This window comes from Biomphalaria glabrata, chromosome 3 (assembly GCF_947242115.1).
Source record: "Biomphalaria glabrata chromosome 3, xgBioGlab47.1, whole genome shotgun sequence".
NCBI classification, from domain to species: domain Eukaryota; kingdom Metazoa; phylum Mollusca; class Gastropoda; family Planorbidae; genus Biomphalaria; species Biomphalaria glabrata.
In genome coordinates, this window is record NC_074713.1 from 10,616,047 (window position 1) to 10,641,397 (window position 25,351).

The window sequence follows — 25,351 nt, forward strand, 5'->3', positions numbered from 1 at the left end:
GGATTTAAGGGAGGGCACGGGGGGGCTACTGCCCGAGGGCCTCCACAAAACACAAAAACATACAAAATATACATATTTTTTTTTACAAAAATTACATATTAAATAATTGTGTCCATTTTTTTTTTGACAGTAGTAGAATTTGATACAATTGTAAAGTATTCTATTTCTTTTTTTCTGAAATATGATTTGATATCAGTATGTTTATTGCCAAGTGTTAAAAAGTGGATTTTGTAAGCTTTTAAAAAAGTGTAGGTGCCATCATAAAAACTCTGCCCCGAGGCCTCCTATACACATTTAACACTCAGATATAGGAACCCATCCTTGAGATTTACACAAAAAAAAAAATAATTAAAAATCTGTTCTTGAAAAACAACATAACAATCTTACATCCTCAATATTGCAATTAGCAATGTGTACATACCACTATATGTAGTAAAATGTCTCATCTGTCCCTTGTTGTCCTATGGGCTGCTGTTTTTTTTTCCCATCAGCTCCTTTTTTTTTTTTTTAGTACGATATCAAGAGAGAGGCCGGTCCATTATTTTCGCGTTGTCCAGCGAGCTTTTCTTTTTCGGACACCCCTTTCTTGTGCTCCCTCCACTGTTCCTTAAAGGATGACTTTTGACAGTGAGTCATGTCATCGATATGACGGAATCAGCTCAGCTTTCGTCCCTTCACATTATTGAGGAGTTCTTCCTTTAATGCCAGCCAGAGTATTCAATCGTAACAGTACAAACTCATTTTTATTCCTTTCCTGGCATCTGATACCCAGCATTCTCTCCCGATGGTTTCAATTCTTCTTTCAGCCTCAGTGTTCAAGTTTCACAACTATAGAGTACAGAGACTACAGAGAGTACAGAGTACAGAGACCAGTAGCGAAGAATGCAGCTTCAATTTTACTTGGAGGCTGGTGTAATTTTTTTTTCCGAGGAAAAGCTCCCGTCGCCTCAGCGTGGCGCCTCCATGGAATCGTCCGCCCGGGGAAAGCGGAAAGCCTAAGAACGAGAGCAAACATGACTCCCAGTGACCTACCACAGTTATGCTCTAGCGAGTGTACTTGCAAGTGATAGGGATGTGAGAAAGGCTTGCTAACCTTCCGCATTCATTGCAACGTTCCCCAGCGTAATTGTACATTATTGGAATAAAAACGTTCTCCTCGTAGGGTCTGCCTCCGGCCTCGCATGGGATGAGTGAACCCGTTGCATTAGCTCAAAGTACCGTCATCCATGAACAAACGGATGTAATTAAATGATCATCTATTGATGGGGCCCTTCCGACTGAAGGGTCGGTGAAGAGGCAATCCTTCATCCTGGCCACGGGATGAAATCCTTACCCGGATCAAAGCTTCACAAAAGGGATTTATCTCGAACCTTTTTTGGACACCTCATTAGGTGTTACTTTTTCAGAGATTCAGCAGTTTGCTCAAGGCAGCGCATGCCAAGCTTTAATTAAGCCATGGGTCACAGATGACATCCTTGACTTATGTGACGCATGAAGGGAACTAAAAAAAGAAACAGACGGTTAATTCAATGCTGAAAGAAGATTACAGTTCAAACATAAATGAAATACGGATACAAATGAAGTCAGGAAATCAAAAATGGATCAGTGACCAGAGCATTATAATCGATAGTAGCTTGAAAGTTGGCAATAGTAAGGAAGCATCCGAAACATTCAAAGCTTTAACCAACACAAGACAAACTAAAACTACAGTGATTGAAAACAAGACTAAGACTAAGACTAAGACTAAGACTGAGACTAAGACTAAGACTAAGAATAAGACTAAGACTGCTTTATTGATCCTTATTGGAAATTTGTTGTGATTACAAGGACTCTTTTCTCATATAAAGACAACACAACAGAAACATACACATAAATACAACAGACACACTGGCATCTTGGTCCTATTCACGTTTCCTGATCAACGAGTGGAGTTGATATAGTCTGACCGAGTACGAACGAGTTTTTGTACCACTCCGTTCTTGTTTTGATTGACAGCAGTCGCCCACTTCGCGACGACCAGACGTAGTTCTGATGGAGCGGGTGGCCGTTGTCTTCCAAGAGTTTTTCGATTTTCCTTAGACACTTCAAAAAGTTCCTTTAACTCTTTCTCTCCTAACTGACGATACCAACGTTGATTCTACTAGAAAGTAGTAAATAATTACGAAGAGAAAGAGTTAAATGTGGTAATGTGAGTGTATTTCTTTTTGATGGAACTCTTCTGACTGAAGAAGCAGGTGTGCTTTGAAGGTGGGCAAAATATATATAACTTTGAGATAAATCCCAACTACAGTCTAATCAACAAAACATCTTACGCCAGAGGAGATTTTGGCGAGGCTCCGATGTTAGAAGTAGTGGAAGCAATAAGATCATATAAAGGTGGCAAGTCGCCTGAATTTGATAACATACAGTCAGAATTTTTAAAACAGGGCGGCTTGCATATAACTAAATCTTTTAGGACATTCTGTCCGAAAATATGGGAAGAAAAAATATGGCCAAAAAAATGGACCCAAAGGAAACTATTGTTTGTGTGTACCAACAACAAGCTCAGTAATCACCAAGATCGTGAGTTGTTTCATGCTTAATGTCAAGTATCTTCAACTAGGTCGTGAGTTGTTTCATGCTTAATGTCAAGTATCTTCAACTAGGTCGTGAGTTGTTTCATGCTTAATGTCAAGTATCTTCAACTAGGTCGTGAGTTGTTTCATGCTTAATGTCAAGTATCTTCAACTAGGTCGTGAGTTGTTTCATGCTTAATGTCAAGTATCTTCAACTAGGTCGTGAGTTATGCCATGCGCAGTGCAAGTATCTTCAACTAGGTCGTGAGTTATGCCATGCGCAGTGCAAGTATCTTCAACTAGGTCGTGAGTTATGCCATGCGCAGTGCAAGTATCTTCAACTAGGTTGTGAGTTATGCCATGCGCAGTGCAAGTATCTTTGAGGTTTGAACACAAAAATCTTTTCATTTCCTCCGCTTTTGAATTCCGCTATTTGCTTGAAAAACAGAAAGACGACAATACCGTGAGTACATAACGAGAAGACGACTAATTTGTTTACTCACGGAGTCAGATGAAGTCACCTTAGCTCCCACACGACACCACCCCCCCCCTCTCCTCCCTTACACCCCCTTCTCCCCTTCTCACATTGATCTCGCCTTCGTATTTGTATGAGACGTCTGCTCTCCAAACGTAAGCTCATTACCGAGGAGACTTAGAGATGCTAGTCCAGGTGGCATTAAGATGACGATAGTCAATGTGACATTTAAGATGACATTTAGAGGCACGTGTCTAACAGGGCGCTCACTTTTGTTTCAGTGTTTGTACAACTGAGGAGCAGAGGCGACAGTCTTGTGTGGAAGGGGAGGTGGGTGGGGAGTGGGCTTATTCAACAATTCATAGTTCTCCCGTTACGTGATCTGAATTTCTGTTTTCCTGTATTCCATTACAGCCTTGAACCCCAGAAAACTTTCCTATAGTATAAGACGTAGTCAAAATACGAAAGAAATATGTTTTGTATAATAACTAATATATACATTGAAATTTGATACGTGTTCAAAACAGTGGCGTCGCTAGGGGGGTATTAGGGGTGCGGTCTGCACAATTTTCAATGGGTGATATGAAAAAAAGGAAATACATTTTTTTTTTAAAATCTCACATTTTTAACTTATGTACCAGCCCAAAAATGTAGATAATTACATTTGTTATCATCAAGATATTGAATCATCTGAATTGGGAAATATAATTTATGAAGGAGTATTTAGTTTATCACATCGGGTGGCGCCTGCCCTTTCGACGCCTCTGGACCGAATAATATTAAGGGTACCATACACTCCTCCTGAGCTCACTGAAGTCTGTTCTGACATGACATGTTTTCTTACCTTTGTTTACTTTGCAGTATTTCCAGCAAGATAACTTTGAAGAAGCGGAGAGTCTCAGTTTTAATCAGATAGGACAGTCTCAGGAGTCAGAATATGTTCTTTAAAAAAAACTACATTAAAAATACTGCAATGTCACATCTGTGACAGCTTTGAAGTCATGGTTAAAACAAACTGTTTGCGTAGCTCCACCAGGGTGACCTACTTAAAGACCTAACCTTCAAATCAATGACCTAACCACCTAATCGTTTTCCGTTTTGAAACAAATATAAACATAGAATAAAAAAATTGATGAATCCAATTGTCACTGAGGAAATGCTTCAGTGACTCAGTGGTGTTGGGAGGTGGGGAAGGGGGACTTACTTTTCTTATTCTGGTTGTTGATTATCTAATGACAAGATCCAGTCCCCGAGCTCTCAGACTTTCGATCCCAGTTCCATTTTCTTTTGTGACATTACGATTATTTCAAAAGCCTAGACATTTCGTATTAAAATCCTACTTTATACCAAGAAACGAATATGGATTAATTGTTTTTGTTATCTTCTATTTACTATCTTAATATGGTCTGATATCAAGCTGAAAAATTTCAGGAGAAAAAAAAATTTGTGAAGACCCATGAGAAAAGACATATCTTTAAAAGATTTAGAAAAATGGAAACCACGAAAGCCGGATAAGAATCGATTCAAAAGGATTATCTCTCTTTAAAAGCCTTGATAAGTTTAACCATATTTTTAAACAAGCAATAAAAAAAAAACTTTTTTTTTAGAAACAAAGCTTATTTAAGGGAAATAACTGCTAATTACTGCAATTAATCTAAAAAATTACAGGGTATAGCACACTTTGTGCTTTATAATGAAAACTAATTAATAAGAACTAAATGATTAAATAATTGGTTACTTTTTTCGTCTATGAATTATTATTCAAAATTTCAACTTAATTCACGAATGTGAAGTGGGAGAAAATCGTGTTAAAACAAACAAAGGGGAATAAATCCATATATATATCCACATATCTCATTAAGTATTTATTCCCCTTATTTCGGTATCAAACAGAATAATTAATCAACAACTAATTGGTTAATTTTTTTTATTGATTCATGTCCTGTGCGGTTCAATGAATACTCGTCCAAGGTTTTAACTTGATCCGAGAATGGAAAATGGAGAAAAAAACAGGTTCGAACTCTTACCAGTCTAACAGACAGACAGATAAACAGACAGACAGGTAAACAGAGTGAGTCGATATAAGCTTTGTAAAAAATGGCTGAAATAAATGTGTTACAAAATAGTAAAAATAGCAGATACCGGACAGTTATTCCAACTTGTTACTTATCAATGGTCCGTGTTCTTTATTCTGGGCAGTGAGTTTTAAAGAATGATGAGGTCAAAGGGAAAAAAAATCGAAAGCTTTGGACAACAAGATACATAGTGATTTAGTAAGATCTAAAAACTTAATCTCATAAGGACTTCGTTTTCTTTCAACACAGTAATTGCGCAATATTACTCAATTGACCCTAGGAATAAATGATTATTAATCCTTTTACTGCTCACCTCCATCCTCCCAGATATTTAATGGAGGAGGGTGCTCAGATGTTGTTGTTTTTATCTGGCGGAAGGGCTTCACAGGAAAAAGGTTGAGCACAGTAGCCCTTTTACCCTCAGTATTGTGAAGATATGATTGTTTCATTAGTAGCTTAGATGAATGATTTCTTTTACCAGATCCACGTTCAGCTGATTGGTTGATAGTACTACCTGACTCTCAGTATTACCTGACTCTCAGTATTACCTGACTCTCAGTATTACCTGACTCTCAGTATTACCTGACTCTCAGTATTACCTGACTCTCCCGCTCAGTCGCTCCCTCCAGCAGACCAGAATTTAGGGATGTATAGAGGCCAAGGGTGCCATGCAATTCTTCAACAAAGGGATACACCTTTGCTTCTGTAAAACGATATATGAAGTCAAGATTGCTAAAGTCGTCTCTTGAGGCATCATTTTGTGTGTTTTATGTTCCTTCGCCTTGACAATAAAGTAAATCGAGGGAGAATCACTGACTCCCATGGTGTCTCGTCAATGGTAATTATAGTCAGTGGCTGTACAGAAGTAAGATTACATATGTATGATGCAAGATCACCTTTCTACCTTTACTTTTTATAAGTTTAAAAACGTATTTAGTTGAAGACCTAATGCCAATGATGTCTCGTGAATGTAGCTAGTCTCCTAAGTAATACAGGCAATGGTTAACGGTTGGTCACAAATGGGCGATCTCAAGGTGCCCCTAAAGAACACTTAGCTGCATTGGTGGCAGTTTGCCGTGCCACTCTCAATTTGTAATAACAGGAACTTTTCTCAGGGCCCCAAAGTCCAAGCCTGCATGCATCCACACAAAACTGAATTTTACGACAATACACATTACTGAGAATGTACATCCCGTAAAATGTTTTAATTGCACCTCACTTGTAAACAATAATAACAATAATAATAATAAGGAAACTGAAATTGAAAAAAAAGAACAGAATAAAAAAAGAGATAAAGCGATTATGGAAGCTATCTATAGTAACAATACACACTTTTGTTATATTAACCGAGGGGATAATAACAAATGACCTAGCAGACACATTCGAAGCCCTGAGCATTTCTAACAGGATCCTTATTATTCGTCAAAGGGCAGTACTGCTGCAGGCCTACCACTTCATCATAAAATTCCTCAATGGACGCTGTTAAGGGAGACTACAATGAATATTGTTTTCCTTTAACGAAGCTCGACTCTGACAGTGTCAGTGAGTGAATATTAGTTTCATTTTAACATGATAATAATAAGGTAATTTCTTCGTGTTCAAAGACTAACTCTGAGTCGAGTATTTCCTCTGACTACGTAGACCCGCATATTTCGCCACTACTAATGTAGACTAATCCGTTGACTTGTAATTCACATAACTGTTCCACATTAAGTAGTTACCAGTGTTAGTCATCTCATCATGTCAAACAATTAACACTCGCGCCATGTCGTAGTCAGCCAGTGAAGAGTCATTTCCAGGCAGATTCTTGTTTACATTTTTATTTTAAGGGTAGAGCATCCTGTTACAAAGGTAAGCATAGTTTTAAAAATATATGTATTATAAGCCTTGGCTTTGCTTGACTTTGAAAAGGGCGGCAGGATCGATACTCAGCCCTCGGGTGTTGTGTGAGCTGCCTCGCGCACCGGCCATTTGGAAGAAACCTTTTTATTTTGGTTCGCCTCGGTGTAAAAATTGTAAATCTATGTCACAGGCCTCTGTCACTGCCGTGTGGCACATTGACACTGGGAAAACTGTCATTGATTGAGCGTGAATGTAGGTCAGTCTGCATTGCGACATGCCGACGCCCTGACAAAGGGCATACCACCACGAGCTTGTCATGTGTGGCCTAAGGTTATGAGCCGCTCTGTTACTTAGGGGAGTCGAGTTCGAATCTCGATGAGGATTATGATTTTAGAAATTAGAAATATAGCTCAATTTGTGTTCGGCAGAGTGCATAAAGGCAGCATTGAAGCCTTCTCCTTCTCTTCTTCTGTCGGGAAGCTATCCCGAGTTGTAAAAAAAAATATATATAAATGTGTTACTAACATTATGAATTAAAACATGAGATCCTATGCGCCCACTCATTGTTTGTTTGCTTGCTGACAGAGGCGGACTGGCTATATGGGCATTCGGGCAAATGTCCGATGGTCCGGTACCCAAATGGGCCTGTAGGGCCACCGAAATTGCTGCATGGTTGCCTATACAATACGTGTTAAAGGTTTTATAATATTGTTTTATAAAAAATGACTATTTGAGCGTCGTGTTGAAAAAAAAATTCTTTTACAGACTCGACAGTGTAATACTAATTAAATCGAACACATTATCCGAAATAATGTAATAAGCTACAACCATTGACAAGAAGCTCGATAGCTGAGTAGAAGAGCTTGGCTTATGAACCGAGGAGTCGCGGGTTGAAATCTTCGTGAAGACTGAGATTTTTAATTTCGGGATCCACCCAGCTCAAATGGGAACTTGACATTAGTTGGGGAAAAGTGAAGGTGGTTGGTCGTTGTCCTGGCCACATGACACCCTCGTAATCAGTGGGCTACAGAAAAACAGATGACATTTACATCATCTGCCCCATAGATCGCAAGATATCTAAGGGGTACCTTATCAAACTTAACATAATGATTTTCAGGACAGGCAAAATATCAAATGATATACAAATGATGGGCCGGATGGTATAGTAGTGTCCGGGCCAATTTTGACACCCAATTCGCCCCTGCTTGCATACAAAATACAAGTTTAGTCCAAGCACGCGATGACTGAATGTGAGCTCTGCTGGTCTTAGCGTTTTCAATTATCGTCGATTATCTCCCCCACTCATTGAGTCTATCGTTGGATCTAAATGTAGATGTTGTATTTGATGTTGTTGAGAAGAGGAAGCAGAGGAAGCAAAATAAGGATTCTTTTGTGTGTCCAGTAACACATCCACTTTCTTAGAAAATACAAAAATATTTATTTTTAAAATGACTAAATCCAAAAAGAATCACAGTGAAATGAAGATAAATCACATCCGTTATCAGGAGTCAAGTAAGCATATTAGTAATATCTAGATTTGGATGGAACAAGTGCGTTGCTTAAAAAATATAATCAAATTCAAGATGTTTTACAACTTACATTTAATTTAATTTAATTTAATTTGTTTCAGTCACGCTCCAATTATCCCAGGGTGCCCAATGTCAAATTCATACATTTGATACTAGTGGGAACCTTGCTGCGCCACTGCTAGAGACCTGTTATACAAAAATAGAATGATAATAATGTCCCTTTTAGGACTAGTAACTGGCCGGTCATGTCGCTCTACTTTCCATTTCGTGTAAGAAAGCTTTTTTTTTAATACAGTTATTTCCTTCTTCCTTCTGGCTAACATCCTGGTGACCAGCAGGTATTCATAATTGGTCCAATCTCATCCCTTCCCGTGTACTAATAACTAAATTACTCGAAGCTGTGGACAGTGGAAGTCCAGCTGTGACCTAGAGGTACTCCTTGTGAGCTCTGCGTAGTTCTATGTGATTGATGAGATAGATTCGCTGATCGATCCAATAAAGACGAGTACTGCTAGGTTCCAATTAGTTATAAGCTCCGACCGTCCCAAAAAGGCAATCGTAGCACACCAAAGCACATCATAGCACATCATAGCACATACTGATTGTTAGTAGTTGATCACTGGGTGTTGATTCCCTAATAAGGGGTTTTAATTTGATAGACTCTTTCTTTGATGATGACTGATAATGTTAGAATATACCATAAAAGCAAATTAGTAACATAAATCAAGCAGTCAATCTAGCTCTATTAAGAGGGAACTTTAACACTTTATAAAACTACATTGCACATACAAGAAAGAAAAAAAAAATGGTGATGGGCAGTCAAGTGTTTGCGATCAATCTGACGTCCTTCCTAATTAGGTCAATACATTCATGACATATTCGCACCGCATCTTTTAACTAAAGTAACTAAACATCAGGGAAATTGAGGGATCAAATTAATATAACGGTCACCTTTAAACCACATTTACAACAGTAGGTAATAAATTAAGGTACTATATGTTATGGCGCAAACTGAAGAATTCACTGTGGAGTTATTGGGCTAGGACACCGGTGTCTTCTTTGCGTTCTTTGCACATAGAACATACCCGTAAGAAGAAAGTGAAATAAGAAAAGCTCTAAGAAAATTGCGAAGACTCCTCTATCATGGTTTTTATTGCAAAGCTTTTATCAACTCTGTCTGTCTGTCTGTCTGGTAGAAATCTGGTACTTGCTATTTCTCCCTTTTCCGATTTTCATATCAATTTGAAACTTTGAACAAATAGTACAGTGTCGATGTGACAACACACGAATACATAAAACAAAATACCAATTAGTTAATTACTTTGTGATAATTGATAAATTCTGATGATATAGAAAAGGCAGATAAATCTTACAGTATTGAGAGATGAAATACTTAAGGCAAGTATTTTCCCTTACATTATCTTTTTTTAAGTCTTTTTGTTTGTTACTAGCCTTAAGTTCTGCATGCTCGCCAGGAAATGTTGGTCTCTAATAACGATAAAACAACGGTTTTGGAACCCAAGAATATCAACCATCTGCCAGGAGCACTACCACCTTGGCACTACATCCCTTTAAACCTGTTAGCAGGGCCGGACTTAGGTCAATGCAACCTATGCGGTCGCAGTGAGCCCCGCACTTTCATAGGCCCCGCACTAATTCGAGGTGTAAATTATTAAATTAAAACATTATAACTATATATAAGGACAGGGTTTCCGCGGCTTCCCTGATTTTCCAAGGGCTCCTGGAAATCTCTTGTAAGTGTGAAATATACGAAAAAGTTCTGGAAATCTACTGAAATTAAAAATCTCCTGAAAATGTATAAAAATCTTCTGAAAAATAGATAAAATTGTCATTTTAGGATGCATATCATACGCGTGATGAAAAAAAAAACGGCATTGCCAGCTTTTATTTAATAAAAATTAAATTAATTGCAGAGACGATAGTATTTTCTAATTTTAACAAATCTTAATTAAGACATTATTCTTATTCCTACCAAACTGGGCCTCGCGCCATCCGTTCCGCATAGAGCCCCTCAATTCTTAGGGCCGTCCCTGCCAGTGAGGTACCACTAGTGAATTAACTTTCTATCTGTTGTGTGTGATGCTTTTGTTTTGGGGCTATGTATCACTCAGCGTCATAAAGCACCGGGCCCAGCCATCTCCAGGGGACTGTACACATGAAGTATATACCATTGTCCCCCTTGGTGAACCAGTTCGATATTGATCGATGGCGGACTCCATCTAAGTGATCAAACAAGATTTGCCCAAAAGCATAGAGCCGTGATTTAAAAACATCGAAAGAGGACGTGATATTTCTTGTTACAATTTTTTTTTAAATCTCTGTGGGAGGGGGGGGGTGGAGAGAGAGAGAGAGAGAGAGAGAGAGAGAGAAGGCTGGACTGTGTTTTATCAACAGCCTGACACACGAAGTTCTGGTAGCGAACAAGAGAAAGGGGGACTTCACTCTTTTTCTTGACCTCACCGGAAGTGACAATGAAAGGTGTTTGTCGTCAGAGAGGATGTCCCTGCCCCCAATTCCTTTCAGAAACAGTTTTGTCTGGTGAGTACCGTGGCAGACAAGACACGAACTTCGAAGCCGATCTGAGTGGGCGTTTTTTTATTTGTATGTGTCAGGCTAAGTGACTTGGTGGGGAGAGGGGCGCGCCACTCAGACAAGTGTAACTCGAACCCGAATTCAAGCGGTCAACAGAGAGGTTAACTGCACTCCACTGAGAGTAGGAGATTGTTGACCCTCTTAATTTAAAGTTACCGACGTCAGCGTCCAACGTTAAGTCAGATGTCAACAACAAAAAAACAACATTAAGGCGTCATCACATCTTAATATAGATGTTCATACTGAGAGGCATAGGCCTAGAATATATAGGTCTGTGCGTTGAGGTTATCCACAGTAATCTGCTCTTTATTGACACTTTCATTGAAGAGTGCTAAAAAGAGAACAAAAAATGTTGGTTCTAAAAATGCATAGTTTTATCATCACCGGAGGCACCAAAAAGCTTGCTACTTTAGGATTTCATCAAACTAAATTAATTATATACCACTAATTAATTAATTACTTAGTTTGTTTTTCTTATTTATTCGTGTTTTGTTAGGGGCAATGAATAATTGTGCAAAGTTTCAACGTGATCTGAGATTAGAAAGTGGAAGAAATTACGTGTACAAAATGTGTACTAGACTGACAGACAGACAGACAGACGGAGGGAGTTGATATAATCGTTGTATTGTATGTTATTTAACTTATGTTTTTTTAAATAACTTTAAGATAAAGTCTTAACTTGCTGAAATCAAAGTCTCACTTCAGTTACTTGTATTTTCACTAAACAATGAAAGACTATCAAACAGTGTTCTATTCTTTACTGACGTAACTCTGAAGTCATCAGGAGGAAGACCTTCGTTGTGTCTCAAGTACAAAAAATATAAATAAAACAACCTGTATTCACAGGGTCCTGTTGGCATTAGTTGTGACCATCAAGGGAAAAGTCTTGGTTTTAATCTGAAGAGAATTTGAATTCAATAATAATCGGGATCAAAAAACTTTCTAAGTCCGAGGAGCAGAAAGTCAGAAGTGGTTCAGTTTTAAAATCTGTCAATATGTTTATTTACAAATCTTATATCAACTCTGTCTGTCTGTCTGTCTGTCTGCCTGGTAACAAATTTGAACATGTTTTTCTACCATTTCCCATTCTCGGATAAATTTAAACTTTGCACAATTAATCATCAAACCTGACAAGACATGAATCGATCAATAAATTAATCAATTAGTTAATTAATAGTTTGGTGATTAATTATTTTGTTTGATTTCAAAATAAGGGAAATAATTGTTAACTTTTTTCTATTGCTTCTGTATTGTGTTTTGTTCAGCCACCCTCGTACTGACACTATAACTGTATGCCATGCATTCGTTTAGAGTTCATGCAATCATCCAATAACTCTGTACATTTTTATGAGCCTGGAAATGGACCCGTCACATACTCAGCATTTAATAGACACACTAATGACACACACAGCACACACACACTTCCAACACTCCCTGTTCTTTACACATACACGCACACATATCCACAATTATGAATTCTTCAAAAACACCGACACATACACAGTTTAACAACACACATTTTTTTTTCCGCAACACATATACAAACTCACAAACCTCCTTTCTACACTATATCACAACGCCCACTGTTTTGATAAATACAACTTTTTTTCAAATGAATCGGAAAGACAAAAGTTCCAAGAGTAAATATAAAATTAATGAATAACGATATTTATTAGTCAAGTTTCAATGTGTTCTCCCCAGGCCTAACCCTTGTTGCCTCTCCACCATGACAAGAGACGGGATGACGCCGGTGGCTAAGTTGAGGGGCTCTCACAAGAAGGCACGTGAAACACATTCATTGCCCATCCTAGAGAGGCCGGCCAGGGAAACCCCGTACCAGGACTACACGTACGTTTACTATATATCTAATATATAAGACACTTTGTAAGGAGTATGTATATCTATGTATGTATATGTATGTATGTATGTATGTATGTATATCTATGTATGTATATGTATGTATCTATATATATATATGTATGTATGTATATCTATATATGTATGTATATCTATGTATGTATGTATGTATATCTATGTATGTATGTATGTATATCTATGTATGTATGTATGTATATCTATGTATGTATGTATATTTATGTATGTATGTATGTATGTATATCTATCTATGTATGTATATCTATCTATGTATGTATGTGTGTATGTATGTATGTATATATGTATGTATATCTATGTATGTATGTATGTATATCTATGAATGTATGTTACTTATAGAAATCAAAACTGTTTAACCAAGTGATGCCCAAAATACGGCCCGCGGCCAGATTTGGCCCGCGACGTGGTTCTACCAGATCCGCCAAAACGTCGGCACAAAGTGTAGAAAATTCCCCATCCATAAAAAAAAAGGTTGAAAAATGTATCTTTACCTACCTACCTCACTTTTTCTCAGATGAATTGGTACCATGACATTTAACATTTTTGCGTTTATGAAATAGTAATGAATGAATGTAAAATTTACCAGGAAAAGTGGATATATCTTTAAGTTTTTGTGGAGCATGATAATAAGCCAATATATTTGTTTTATACAGAAAATTTGGCTGTTCCAAAAACAACAACCTAGAAACGGAATTATGAAACAAATATGGCGGCATTCTTGGTTTGAGCAGTGAAAAAGAAGATTGTCCAACTAAGCTTAGAGATTGTAGGATTTATGAGGCGTCAGGAAAATGAATCGGTTGTTAAACTAGCTACATTTTGCTCACATATGATGTATAGAAATGAATTAACTTCCAATAGTTTTCCGTTTCAGACCCTGCGATCTATGGGGCAGATGATGTTAAGGTCATCTGTTTATTTTGGCCAACGGTTAACGAGCAGGGTGTTATGTGGCCAGCACAACGACCAACAGCCTTTCCCAATTTAAAGTCAGGTACCCATTAGAGTTGGGTGGACTCAGGGGCGTCCTAAAAATCCCGAAATTCAAAACCCCAGTTTTCACCGAGATTCGAACCCAGGACCTCAGGTTCGGAAGCCAAGCGCTTAGCCATTCGACCACCGCGCCCCCAAATTTCCAATATCCCATTAATTAAATTACGTTTTTAATCAAATAATTTCAGGTCAATTTCATTTTGTTTTAGTATCATTTCGTAAATGTGTCCCGCGACACGAGTGTCGGAAATTAATAAGGTCAGCAGGCCGAATTATTTTGGGCATCACACAAAGATAAAGGCACATTTCCGGTTTAATCTTGATTAAAATTCGGCATGAATATTCCTTAGATCACTGTGGAGACCGTAGTGTATATAAATTGTCTTACCCACAAAAATGCGCTAGAAAATATAATTAAAAAAAAAACATTTTCAGAGTATTATATATTAGATATGAATATGTTGGCTAAACGGGTAAATCCCATTTTCATAGTCTACTTTCATTTTCGTGTAAAAAATGAAAATATGTTAAGTGAACATCTCGCCATGTTTGGCACAGATCTAAATCCAATGCACTAGATCAGTGATACACAAACTATAGCCTGTGTGCAGCGGGTCATATCTGGCTTTAGTTTATGTATCAGTGCTCTATCTAAATATATATATATATATATATATATATATATATATATATATATATATATATATATATATATATATATATATTTATATTTATATATGTTATATATGGAGAGAGAAAGATAGGTTTAACCCCAGCCATTAGTCATAAAATTACTATCGGTACTTAAGGAACAATTAAATAAAACCTTATATCTGACTATTGGAGGCACTGTGATCAAATGGCGTCATTTCTATCAGGCCGAAGCTGAAAAGGGACAAAACAACACACAGCCTATTATTCTGTTACCTCCCTTGCATGTAACCTGTTTAATATGGTTAACGAATAATATTTGCTAGCGACTCGTTGTATTGATTTCTAGGGACAGCAAATACGCAAATGTAATCCTGATAATATAGAATTCCCACTGGATGTACAGCCGAAGCGTCATAGGGGTTGATGCCACACGGTGCAATTTTACCCTCACTTTTTTACCTAAAATCTAAATCAATGTGCATTCACTCCAGTTGCAAATCTAAAAAGGATATACTCCCCCACCCCCCTTTTCCAAAAAAAAAGAGTACAGGTTATGCATATCGTATATAACCAACAAAGTTACATACATTACGTGTACATATTAATTTATGACTTTAAAAAATACGATCCGTAGTCCGTAAATCTAGATGACTAAAGAATCGAGTAATTTGGTTTGAGTTACTCCATTAGTAAAATAACTAAACTTGGAGACACTTCATGACAGAAGAATAAAATGTAAAGTAGCTATAATACAGAAGACACTAAAACATAACTTACAAATAGAAAAAATAAAACCTAATGAAATACTCAGAAAGACACAAAGATAGAGGCACATTTCTTATTTCATACGCTAGAACAAATTCATACAAGTGCCTCTTCTTCCGTAGTGCCATTAGAGAATGGACTGGGTTGTCTTAATCAGCCAGGAAAACCAACGACTAAGCAGAGTTCATTGATTAACATGCATGACTAGACTGACACATGAAATGCGTTGGACGTAATTATCTGCTTTTTAAAGTAACGTCTGTAATAAATAAGATAAGATAACTAAAGAATTGAGCTCATATGACTAAAGAATGGGGCTCACTTGACTAAAGAACTGAGTTGAGATGACATTGTGTTCAAATTATCAGAGAATCGAATTCATATGACTAAAGAATCTAGGTCAGTTGAGACCAATCGTTTTAGTAGATCTAAACACCTAACTTGTGGGCAGTTTAGACCAATAGCTCGTTGGCATGTCAAAGGTCTGATTAGATAGATAGATAGATAGATAGATAGATAGATTAGATAGATAGATTAGATAGATAGATAGATAGATAGATAGATAGATAGATAGATAGATAGATAGATAGATAGATAGATTAATGTTAAAGAAAGTTTAATATAGTCAACATTTTTATTTCGTATCATTCTCATTAGGCGCATCCGGAAAATGATCCAAGCTAAAGCTGACCTGAAAGGAGGATTGACTAGCTCTGATCTTTTTGTGGACGCCTCTTTCCCACCAGATCGATCGTCCTTGACCTACGTCTACAGCGGAGACGACAAGTATGAGCACACACTCTTCCGGAGACCGAAAGTAAGTAACTGACCAAAGATTGTTGAAAAGTTACTGACCAAAGATTGTTGAAAAGTTACTGACCAAAGATTGTTGAAAAGTTACTGACCAAAGATAGTCCAAAAGTTACTGACCAAAGATAGTCCAAAAGTTACTGACCAAAGGTTGTTGAAAAGTTACTGACCAAAGATAGTCCAAAAGTTACTGACCAAAGATAGTCCAAAAGTTACTGACCAAAGATTGTTGAAAAGTTACTGACCAAAGATAGTCCAAAAGTTACTGACCAAAGATAGTCCAAAAGTTACTGACCAAAGGTTGTTGAAAAGTTACTGACCAAAGATAGTCCAAAAGTTACTGACCAAAGATTGTTGAAAAGTTACTGACCAAAGATTGTTGAAAAGTTACTGACCAAAGATTGTTGAAAAGTTACTGAAGAAAGATTGTTGAAAAGTTACTGAAGAAAGATTGTTCAAAACTTACTGACCAAAGATAGCCCAAAGTTATTGACCAAAGATAGTCCAAAAGTTACTGACCAAAGGTTGTTGAAAAGTTACTGACCAAAGATAGTCCAAAAGTTACTGACCAAAGATAGTCCAAAAGTTACTGACCAAAGATAGTCCAAAAGTTACTGACCAAAGGTTGTTGAAAAGTTACTGACCAAAGATAGTCCAAAAGTTACTGACAAAAGATAGTCCAAAAGTTACTGACCAAAGGTTGTTGAAAAGTTACTGACCAAAGATAGTCCAAAAGTTACTGACCAAAGATATTCCAAAAGTTACTGACCAAAGATTGTTGAAAAGTTACTGGCCAAAGATAGTCCAAAAGTTACTGACCAAAGATAGTCCAAAAGTTACTGACCAAAGATTGTTGAAAAGTTACTGACCAAAGATAGTCCAAAAGTTACTGACCAAAGATAGTCCAAAAGTTACTGACCAAAGATTGTTAAAAAGTTACTGACCAAAGATTGTTAAAAAGTTACTGACCAAAGATTGTTCAGAAGTTACTGACCAAAGATTGTTCAGAAGTTACTGACCAAAGATTGTTAAAAAGTTACTGACCAAAGATTGTTCAAAAGTTACTGAACAAAGATTGTTAAAAAGTTACTGACCAAAGATTGTTTAAAAGTTACTGACCAAAGATTGTTAAAAAGTTACTGACCAAAGATTGTTAAAAAGTTACTGACCAAAGATTGTTAAAAAGTTACTGACCAAAGATTGTTAAAAAGTTACTGACCAAAGATTGTTGAAAAGTTACCGACCAAAGATTGTTCAAAAGTTACCTACCAAAGATTGTTCAAAAGTAGTTATTATTAAGTTGGCAGACGATGGACCTGAGCTAAGAATAAACCAAAACTGCCGTGTTCCCGATCGCGAGCCCACAGTCACCAAACACTTAGTTGTAGCCACCAGCTTACTCTGTGTAAACATCGTCTTACCTCCCCTGATTTGTTATCTCCCTTACACTCTCACACCCAAACTTCCGTAGAACGAACTAAATTTTACAAACCATTTGATTTTTTTAAATTTTGTATTCTCTCTACCGCAACCTTCAATCCAGGGACGCTGCGAGGGTTGAGGCCGCTTACGTGAGAAATTAGAAAATCCTGAGGAAAGATAAATAATCTTTTAGTTTGGAGTTTATTCTTATATATAAGCACAGAAAAATATTCATTCATGATGGAACGATGGTGTAACAGATCTTAAACCGATGCCAGTGCGAGACTACTTGAAGTACAATGCCTGCAAGCCTTCACATCGTGACATCGTACATTTAGTCACGTTTAAACTCGTTTCGATCATCATCAGTATCATCCTATAATTATCATCACATCATTACTACCATAGTAATAATAATAAGGCTTTTTTGAGGAATGCAGTATTTCCGGTGGATACGCAGCCCCACCCGTGACCTAGATATCTTGCCAGATCCATTGTCCGCCTGTGGTCAATTAAGATTTTCTTTTCGCCCTCTACGTCTGTCCTCGAGAGCGGATTTTCTTTTGGTCTCAAATGTGTATCCCGCGGCCTTTGTGAGTGACCTCCAGCTGTCTCGTTCTGAAGCCGCTTGCAACTAAGTGCACTCTTCTATAATCATCAAATCATCAAATCATCATCCTACTTTAATTATTATCATTATCATCATATCACACCATTATCATCATCATTATCCTTTATTTATTTATTTAAACCACGTGCGATCATCATCATTATCATCATTATCATCATTATCATATCACTTATCGTCACATCACATTATTATCATCATCGTCATACATTATTATCATTATTATCACATCATCAACGTCATCAACAGGCTCCTCTCTCTATGTGGAAAAAAATGATAATAAACATGCTACATTAACTTAGCATTTTAGACACATTTGATCTATTTTATATTTCACCAAACGTTAAAAGTTTTAGGAACAAACTTGTAGGAACGCTATTATTCAATCAAAAGAAGAAATTTTATTCCGCTTTATTAGATCTAATTAGATTATCTAACTTGTATTCCAACAGATGTTTGTTATGTAAAACCTATTCCTAGCTAAATGTCAAAGGTCAGGCTAAAACTGCTAGTGTACATTTAAGCCATATCGAATCAGGTTAAAACAAGGCTATCCCATGAGTCAACGCGATCTCAATATGTTCATATCTGTGCTCCGAAACGTTGTTTGTGCTTTGGTTTAAAGAAACGTCCCAATTCAGTTCTGACACCCAATTGAAGACAAGAAATGATTGGCTCTTTTCTTCACAGTAAGGATTGGATTAAATTACACACAAGATGCCATGACATACGCTCACATCTCTTTCTGTCTCTGTGTCTCATGGTGTATCCTGTCTCTGTCTCTGTGTCTTTGTCTCTGTCTCCTTCTCCCTCTCCCAACCTCAGGCAGAAATAGAAATATTTATTTTAACTTTTCTGTTATTTATTTCTTGTTTCAAATCTCTGAACTTTCACCAGCCGTTTAGTTGAAGAAAAAAAATAAAAGACTCATTTTGTGTTCCACAGTGTGACACGAACACTGGCACATTCTCTCCCTCTCTTTCTCTGTTAATCTCTCTTTCTTTCTCTCTCTCTCTCTTTCACTTTCTCTCTCTCTCTCTTTCACTCTTTTCTTTATCTCTGTCTTTCTCATCCACACATAGACGGTGTGACAATTTGCTTTTTTATTGATTTGCCAGGCTTTGTGTTTTAACCACTGTCTGTCACAATTATGTCACTCTCTCCTCCCTTTCTGTCCACCCCCCACTCTCTACCCCTTACTCCCCCCCTCCATTATGCCCACCAATTCGTTCATCAAGCCCCCCCCCCTTTTTTTCCACAACTCTTGTTCCAGGAGACAAGAGAAACGCCGATGCTGACTGGAGTCGGAGGAATCTGTGACGAGCCGTTTCCTTGGCAAATGTGGAAGCAGCGAGGGTGGTTTCACGGCGCCCTGGTGGTGGTGTCTCTCAGCGCCCGGGCTCTGGAGCGCCTGATTCCAGGCTACAGGAACAATGAACAAAACTTCGATGCCAACTATAGTGGTAATGTATTGATTCCGAAATGTTTCTTGTGAGTTTCTTCCCCTTTTAGTTTCATCTCCTGTAATTGACTGGAAACAACTATACCGTTGTCTCTTGAAGGAGGGATGAGGCGGGCTGGGGCGCTGTGTTTTTTTCGCTCTTGTGTTGTCAATTAAATAAGTTCCAGCTGAGTGACTTGGAATGAGAGAGAGAGAAAGAGAAGGAGAGAGATGAGGAAGTGAGAGAGGAGAAAAAGGAAGCTGAGAGAAAAAAAATCAAATATTTGAATTGACTAATGGAAAAGCAATTGAACTCCAAACAGTAGGCCTACCAGTGCGTCATAAAGAAATGTTGAATCAACTCCTGTCCCACTAGACTTGAATGCCTATTCAAACAAAATAAATAATTGAAGAGTTTTCTATCTCATAAATAAATTAAAAACATACTCAAACCAAGTAGACGTCTGCTTTATCACGTGACTACCAGTCAACCCAACAGCTGATTTCAGTTTAAAGTAAAGTACCCCCTTCCCAGACTTTGCGATCCATGGGGCAGATGGTGTAAAATCCATCTGTTTCTATGGCTGACGGTTAACAAGTATTCATGTGGTCTGCACAACGACCAACCGCCTTTACTTACATCTCATAATGTTATGAATTGAGTGGACTCATTGAATGCTTTAGAAATCATGAAATCTAAAATCCCAGTATGCACAGGGCTTGGAAAACGATAGTCCACTGTTCGGAATTCTAAAAGCGGATGTTTTCTGGGGCAAAATAGCATTTTGTTGCGTGTCCGTCACGAACCTTGGCCCTTGGGCAATATTTAGGCATCACTGATCTAGAATTTTGAGATGAGATGATAAAGAATGAGATAATAAAGAATGAGATAATAAAGAAATCAATTTTTTTAAAAAATAAGTTTATTTAATGGAAAGAACACCGCAATTACAACTATATCTCTCAATAATGTAGAATTTATTTCCCTTATTCTATATCAAACACAATAATTAATAGATTAATTCGTTTAATCGATCCATGTTTTGTTAGGGTACAATAATTAACTTTTTAAAGTTTCAACTTTTTCCAAGAATGGGTGTGGGAGAAATATAACATGTTCAATTATCTAAGGGGACGAAACCCTACATATTTAGTCTTATATGTGAATACTGAAGGATTCATTTCTCTTGTTGGTATCAAACAAAATAATTAATTACCAGTAATTAATTGTCTTGATTGGTCAATTTTTGTATTGGTTTATATCGTGTCTATGCCATTGAATAATTGTGCAAAGTTTCAATTTGATCCGAGAATGGGTGTGGGAGAATATAACGTGTACACACTTTTGACCAGACAAACTAAACCAGTGATTTGATAGAACATTTGTAAAAAAAAAAAAAAAAAAAAAGCTGATAGAAATCGAGTCTATGAGCCTCAATTTTTTAATCTCTTCAGAGACAGAGGTACATCCGCAACATCCTTTGATCACAGTCCCCCCCACACACACACACACAGACACACCTTATCGATCAGCTCTCACCTGCACAGCCTACAATTTGCTGATATGTTTAGACATTCATCCGTCAACAGGCGGTACGGGATAAACAAGCTCATCACACAAAAACTAGGACTAATGTACTATTGACGTGAGCTGGGAGACGAAGAGAGAGAGAGAGAGAGAGAGAGACAAATGAGGTGGTGGTTGTGACGTATAAATAGAGTGACGCGGAGCTCTTTAATTACAGAGATATCTAAAAGCATGGGCTAGAGGGGAGGGTAAGGAGTCATTATAAGCTCGTTCAGTGTCGTCTGGCCAGCACTAAATTAGTCATGAGTTAATTTGTAGATAGCAGAAACAGAGTACACTATATTTATGTCTTAATTTGTTAGCAGTTGCAAATGTGTGTGTGTGTGTGTGTTTCATGTGTTGTCTCTCTGTATAAATCAGTATAGAAAGATAAACAACGCATATCAAGGCCAGGAAACAGTCAGATAACCATGTATTGCTATTATGTATTTTGTATTATGGAAATAATATTTAGTAAAGTTCTAACAGTTTTTTTTTTCACTTTAAATACTTCATGCGAATGTGTGTGTGTGTGTTTTTTTTCGTATTTGTTGGGGGCTGGGGGGCAGGATCCCTTCTAAACTTTCGATCTTTTGTGCAGATGATGTAAAGATCATTTATCTCTAAACCCACAGTTAAGGAATTACGATAGTGTCATGTGACCAGCACAACGATCAACCTGCGGGTATTTTCCCAAACTAATGTCAGTTACCCATTAAACTTGGATGGACTCAGGGGCGTCAGTATGAGAGGTCTTACGTAGAAGATGAAACAGCTTCTCATAATTTCATTTTCTAGATTTGGATAACTTTTAAAATTATGTTTGTTAAATTAATATGGGTTTACAACTCCATGCGTATAAAACAACAATTGAACAACATTCGGCTCCCCTTTTCGTCCTGACAGCTTGAGAAACGCCTATAGAAATGGGACACAAGCTTGTGACCTATGTGTTTGTTATCTTATAAATTACAGACGTTCCAACCAAAAAGAAGACTATATGTTTTAACTTATATGGACTTGTCCAATACACCAATCACATCTTATCATTTACATTGTAAGTTAATTTTCAAACATTTTCCATTGCCAGGCTGTTTTCACTTTCATCTGTGGCGATTTGGTGAATGGGTGGACATTGTGGTGGATGACTATCTCCCCATGCTGGACGCCTTCCCACTCTTTTGCAAGCCCTTGGGTACTGCTGGTGAAATGTGGGGACCACTGGTGGAGAAAGCCTATGCCAAGTAAGTCAATAATTCTTCATACATCTACTGTGTTGCCATGGTGTGTTTGTTGTAGTGTGGCTTGTCTGTTGGTTGCTGTGTGTTATCATCAGTGTGTTGTTTTGTCTTGTGCCACCTCCACCTATCGCTTGGTCATTGGAACCGTTGGAGCACCACACAGAAATGTCGACCGTCTTCTTATCTTATATAATACAGACGTTACTTCAAACAGAAGATGATTACGTCCTGCGCGTCATGCATATAGTCATGCATATTAACCAATGACTTAAATTTTGCCAAGTCACTGGTTTTCCTGGCTAGCTCAGGCAACCCATTTCATGCTTTAATAGCACTAGGGAAGAAGGATTATTTGTACAAATTTGCCCAGAAGCCAAGCGCTTTACCGCTCAGCCACCGCACTTAAAAGTGCACAAATATTGTTAAATATATATTTTTTTAAAAATAGTTTATCGTCACTTTCATTAGTTTGTCCACCGAATACACCAAAAAGCTATTTTCAGTTTATCTGCCATGTATGTTTTATTTTTTTATGCAGCAATGCTGACAAGTTGACTGATCTAGTCAGAATGCTGTTTAAATAAACTACAGTTGTCTATTAACTGCTGCCTGGCTGTTTCAGGTGCAAGAGAACCTTCCAAGCAATAGAGTACGGCTTCACCCTGGACGTGTTGACGGACCTGACGGGAGCCGTGTGTGAGTTCTTCACACCGGACATCGACCCACCCTCCAACCTCTTTCACATCCTGTACAAATCCGGCTCCTGTCGGTCACTCATGGCCTGCTGGAGAAACAACAAGAGACTGACCCCAGCTGGATTTAACTGGACAGACGACAGCGGAGTGAGTTGAAGTGTTTTGAAAGTTGACCTTGTTTACTCCTGGTCTGTTATGATATCATGTGATTGTCTCAGCAGGACATTATAATTGGAATTTACACTTTATTCTAGTATTGAGGCGTGTTTGTGTCCGTTATACAATATCGTTGTAATGTAATATCTTTGTAATGCAATATAGTTATATAGCTCCTACTTCGTAGTGAAAGTTGAGCACATTTCTGATATCCTATGAACTGTTAAGTCCGATCCTCGCTTTAAAAAGCCGGCCGCATACGAGCCATGGGTAGGTTTGGTCAATTACAAACAGGCCTGCTTCTTCTCTCAGCTTTTCGGCTCTCTTCACGCTGGCCACTCTTTTTGCTTCGTATCTCGTTATGCTGTAATATCGAAACCATAAGCCTGTCTATATAACGTGGGATGGACACTCTATTGATATGTTAATTTAGGCAATAATTTAGCTATTCATTTCTAAGTTTCGCTCAAGCATTTTACAGTTTAGATTGCAACTCGCTCTTTTGTAAAGAAAATATTTTTGTTCAACTTGTAACCGGAAGAAAAACACCCATTTTGTTGTACTTTTATAGATTTTCCGGTTATGAGTTCCTTTATATTAACAATGAAATTTTTTCTTGAAAACCAATCTACATTAAATTTGAACTTGTTCTATTTAGTGACAACACTAAAAAGACATACTTGGATGAAAACACTTAACGTTTATGTAAAAATGCATAAAAAAAAGAGTATTTATAAAATTCTGTGTTTTTCAGAAGCAAAATAAGGAAACTATTTTCTGACTGAACGATTTGTATTTCAAGATCATCAAAACGCTTAGTGTTGCTAAAGAAATAGAAAGTTTCTCAAGTGAAAAAAAAAATTTGTTTAGCTTTTTTTTTTTGCTTTACTTTTTAACTCAAATGCTGTGTGTGTTTGTGTGTTTGAGAGAATTCGTGGATGCAACAATGTATGTGTGTTTTTTTTCTGTTCTATTTCTATCGCTATTCTGATCTGAGCATTCGAAAATAATACAAGACCAATTTATGGATCTTTTCACATATACAATTTTCCTTACTATCGAAGCAGTGGCGTAGCTAGGGTGGGGGAAGATGGGGTCCAAATTAAAAAATCCCCCCAAATAAAAAAGTAAAGTTCCCCTTTCAAACCTTGTGGTTTATAGGGCAGATGATGTAAAGGTCATCTGTTTCTGTGGCCTACGGTTAACGAGGGTGTCATGTCGCCAGCACAACGACCAACCGCCTTTACTTTTCCCCCAACTAATGTCAGGTACCAATTAGAGTTAGGTGGACTCAGAGGCATCCAAAGATCCTGAAATTTAAAATCCTTGTCTTCACCAGGATTCGAACCCAGAACATACGGTACAGAAGCCAAGCGCCTTATCGCTCAGCCACCGCATCTGCCAAATGAGTGTCCGAAATGTTTTGTTTACATTAAATATTAAGCTACTGCCATGTTATCTTACCATTTATGTTTTTTTTGTAAATTAGTTACCGTGTTGCATTTATTTCACACTTTAAACTTAGATATTTAATATGTACGCGTGATGTTGAATGTCAAATTGCCGTGATGTTGAATGTCAAAATGTCGTGATGTTTAATATAAAAATGCTGTGATGTTGAATATCAAAATGTCGTGATGTTGAATGTCAAAATGCTGTGATGTTGAATATCAAAACGTCGTGATGTTGAATGTCAAAATGCTGTGATGTTGAATATCAAAATGTTGTGATGTTGAATGTCAAAATGTCGTAATGTCTTAAGTCAAACTGTCGTGATGTTGAATGTCATAATGTCGTGATGTTGAATATCAAAATGGGGGGCCCCAAGGACGCCACCCCCCCCCCCCGTGCCCCTTAATCCCTTGGTACGCCACTGTATCGAAGTTTATATCAGTTTCTAAATAGCACAATGCTTTCAATACATGGAATTCAATCCTTCAGTCAAAAATGAACGTAACTAAATGTTCATAAGTTTGATGTTAACTAAATCGTGTTCA

At 37.5% G+C, this 25,351-nt stretch overlaps 1 protein-coding gene across 1 annotated transcript in view; it reads left to right on the forward strand.

Annotated features, from left to right (window-relative positions):
- Positions 1-25,351, forward strand: part of LOC106058299 (uncharacterized) — an 86,909-nt gene that overhangs the window by 49,118 nt on the left and 12,440 nt on the right. The window contains exons 2-6 of the mRNA XM_056023300.1: positions 12,791-12,937; positions 16,052-16,211; positions 19,528-19,717; positions 22,353-22,506; positions 23,126-23,345. Of these exons, the coding sequence (XP_055879275.1) occupies positions 12,816-12,937; positions 16,052-16,211; positions 19,528-19,717; positions 22,353-22,506; positions 23,126-23,345 (846 nt within the window). The 5' untranslated portion in view covers positions 12,791-12,815. The remainder of the gene's footprint in view (positions 1-12,790; positions 12,938-16,051; positions 16,212-19,527; positions 19,718-22,352; positions 22,507-23,125; positions 23,346-25,351) is intronic.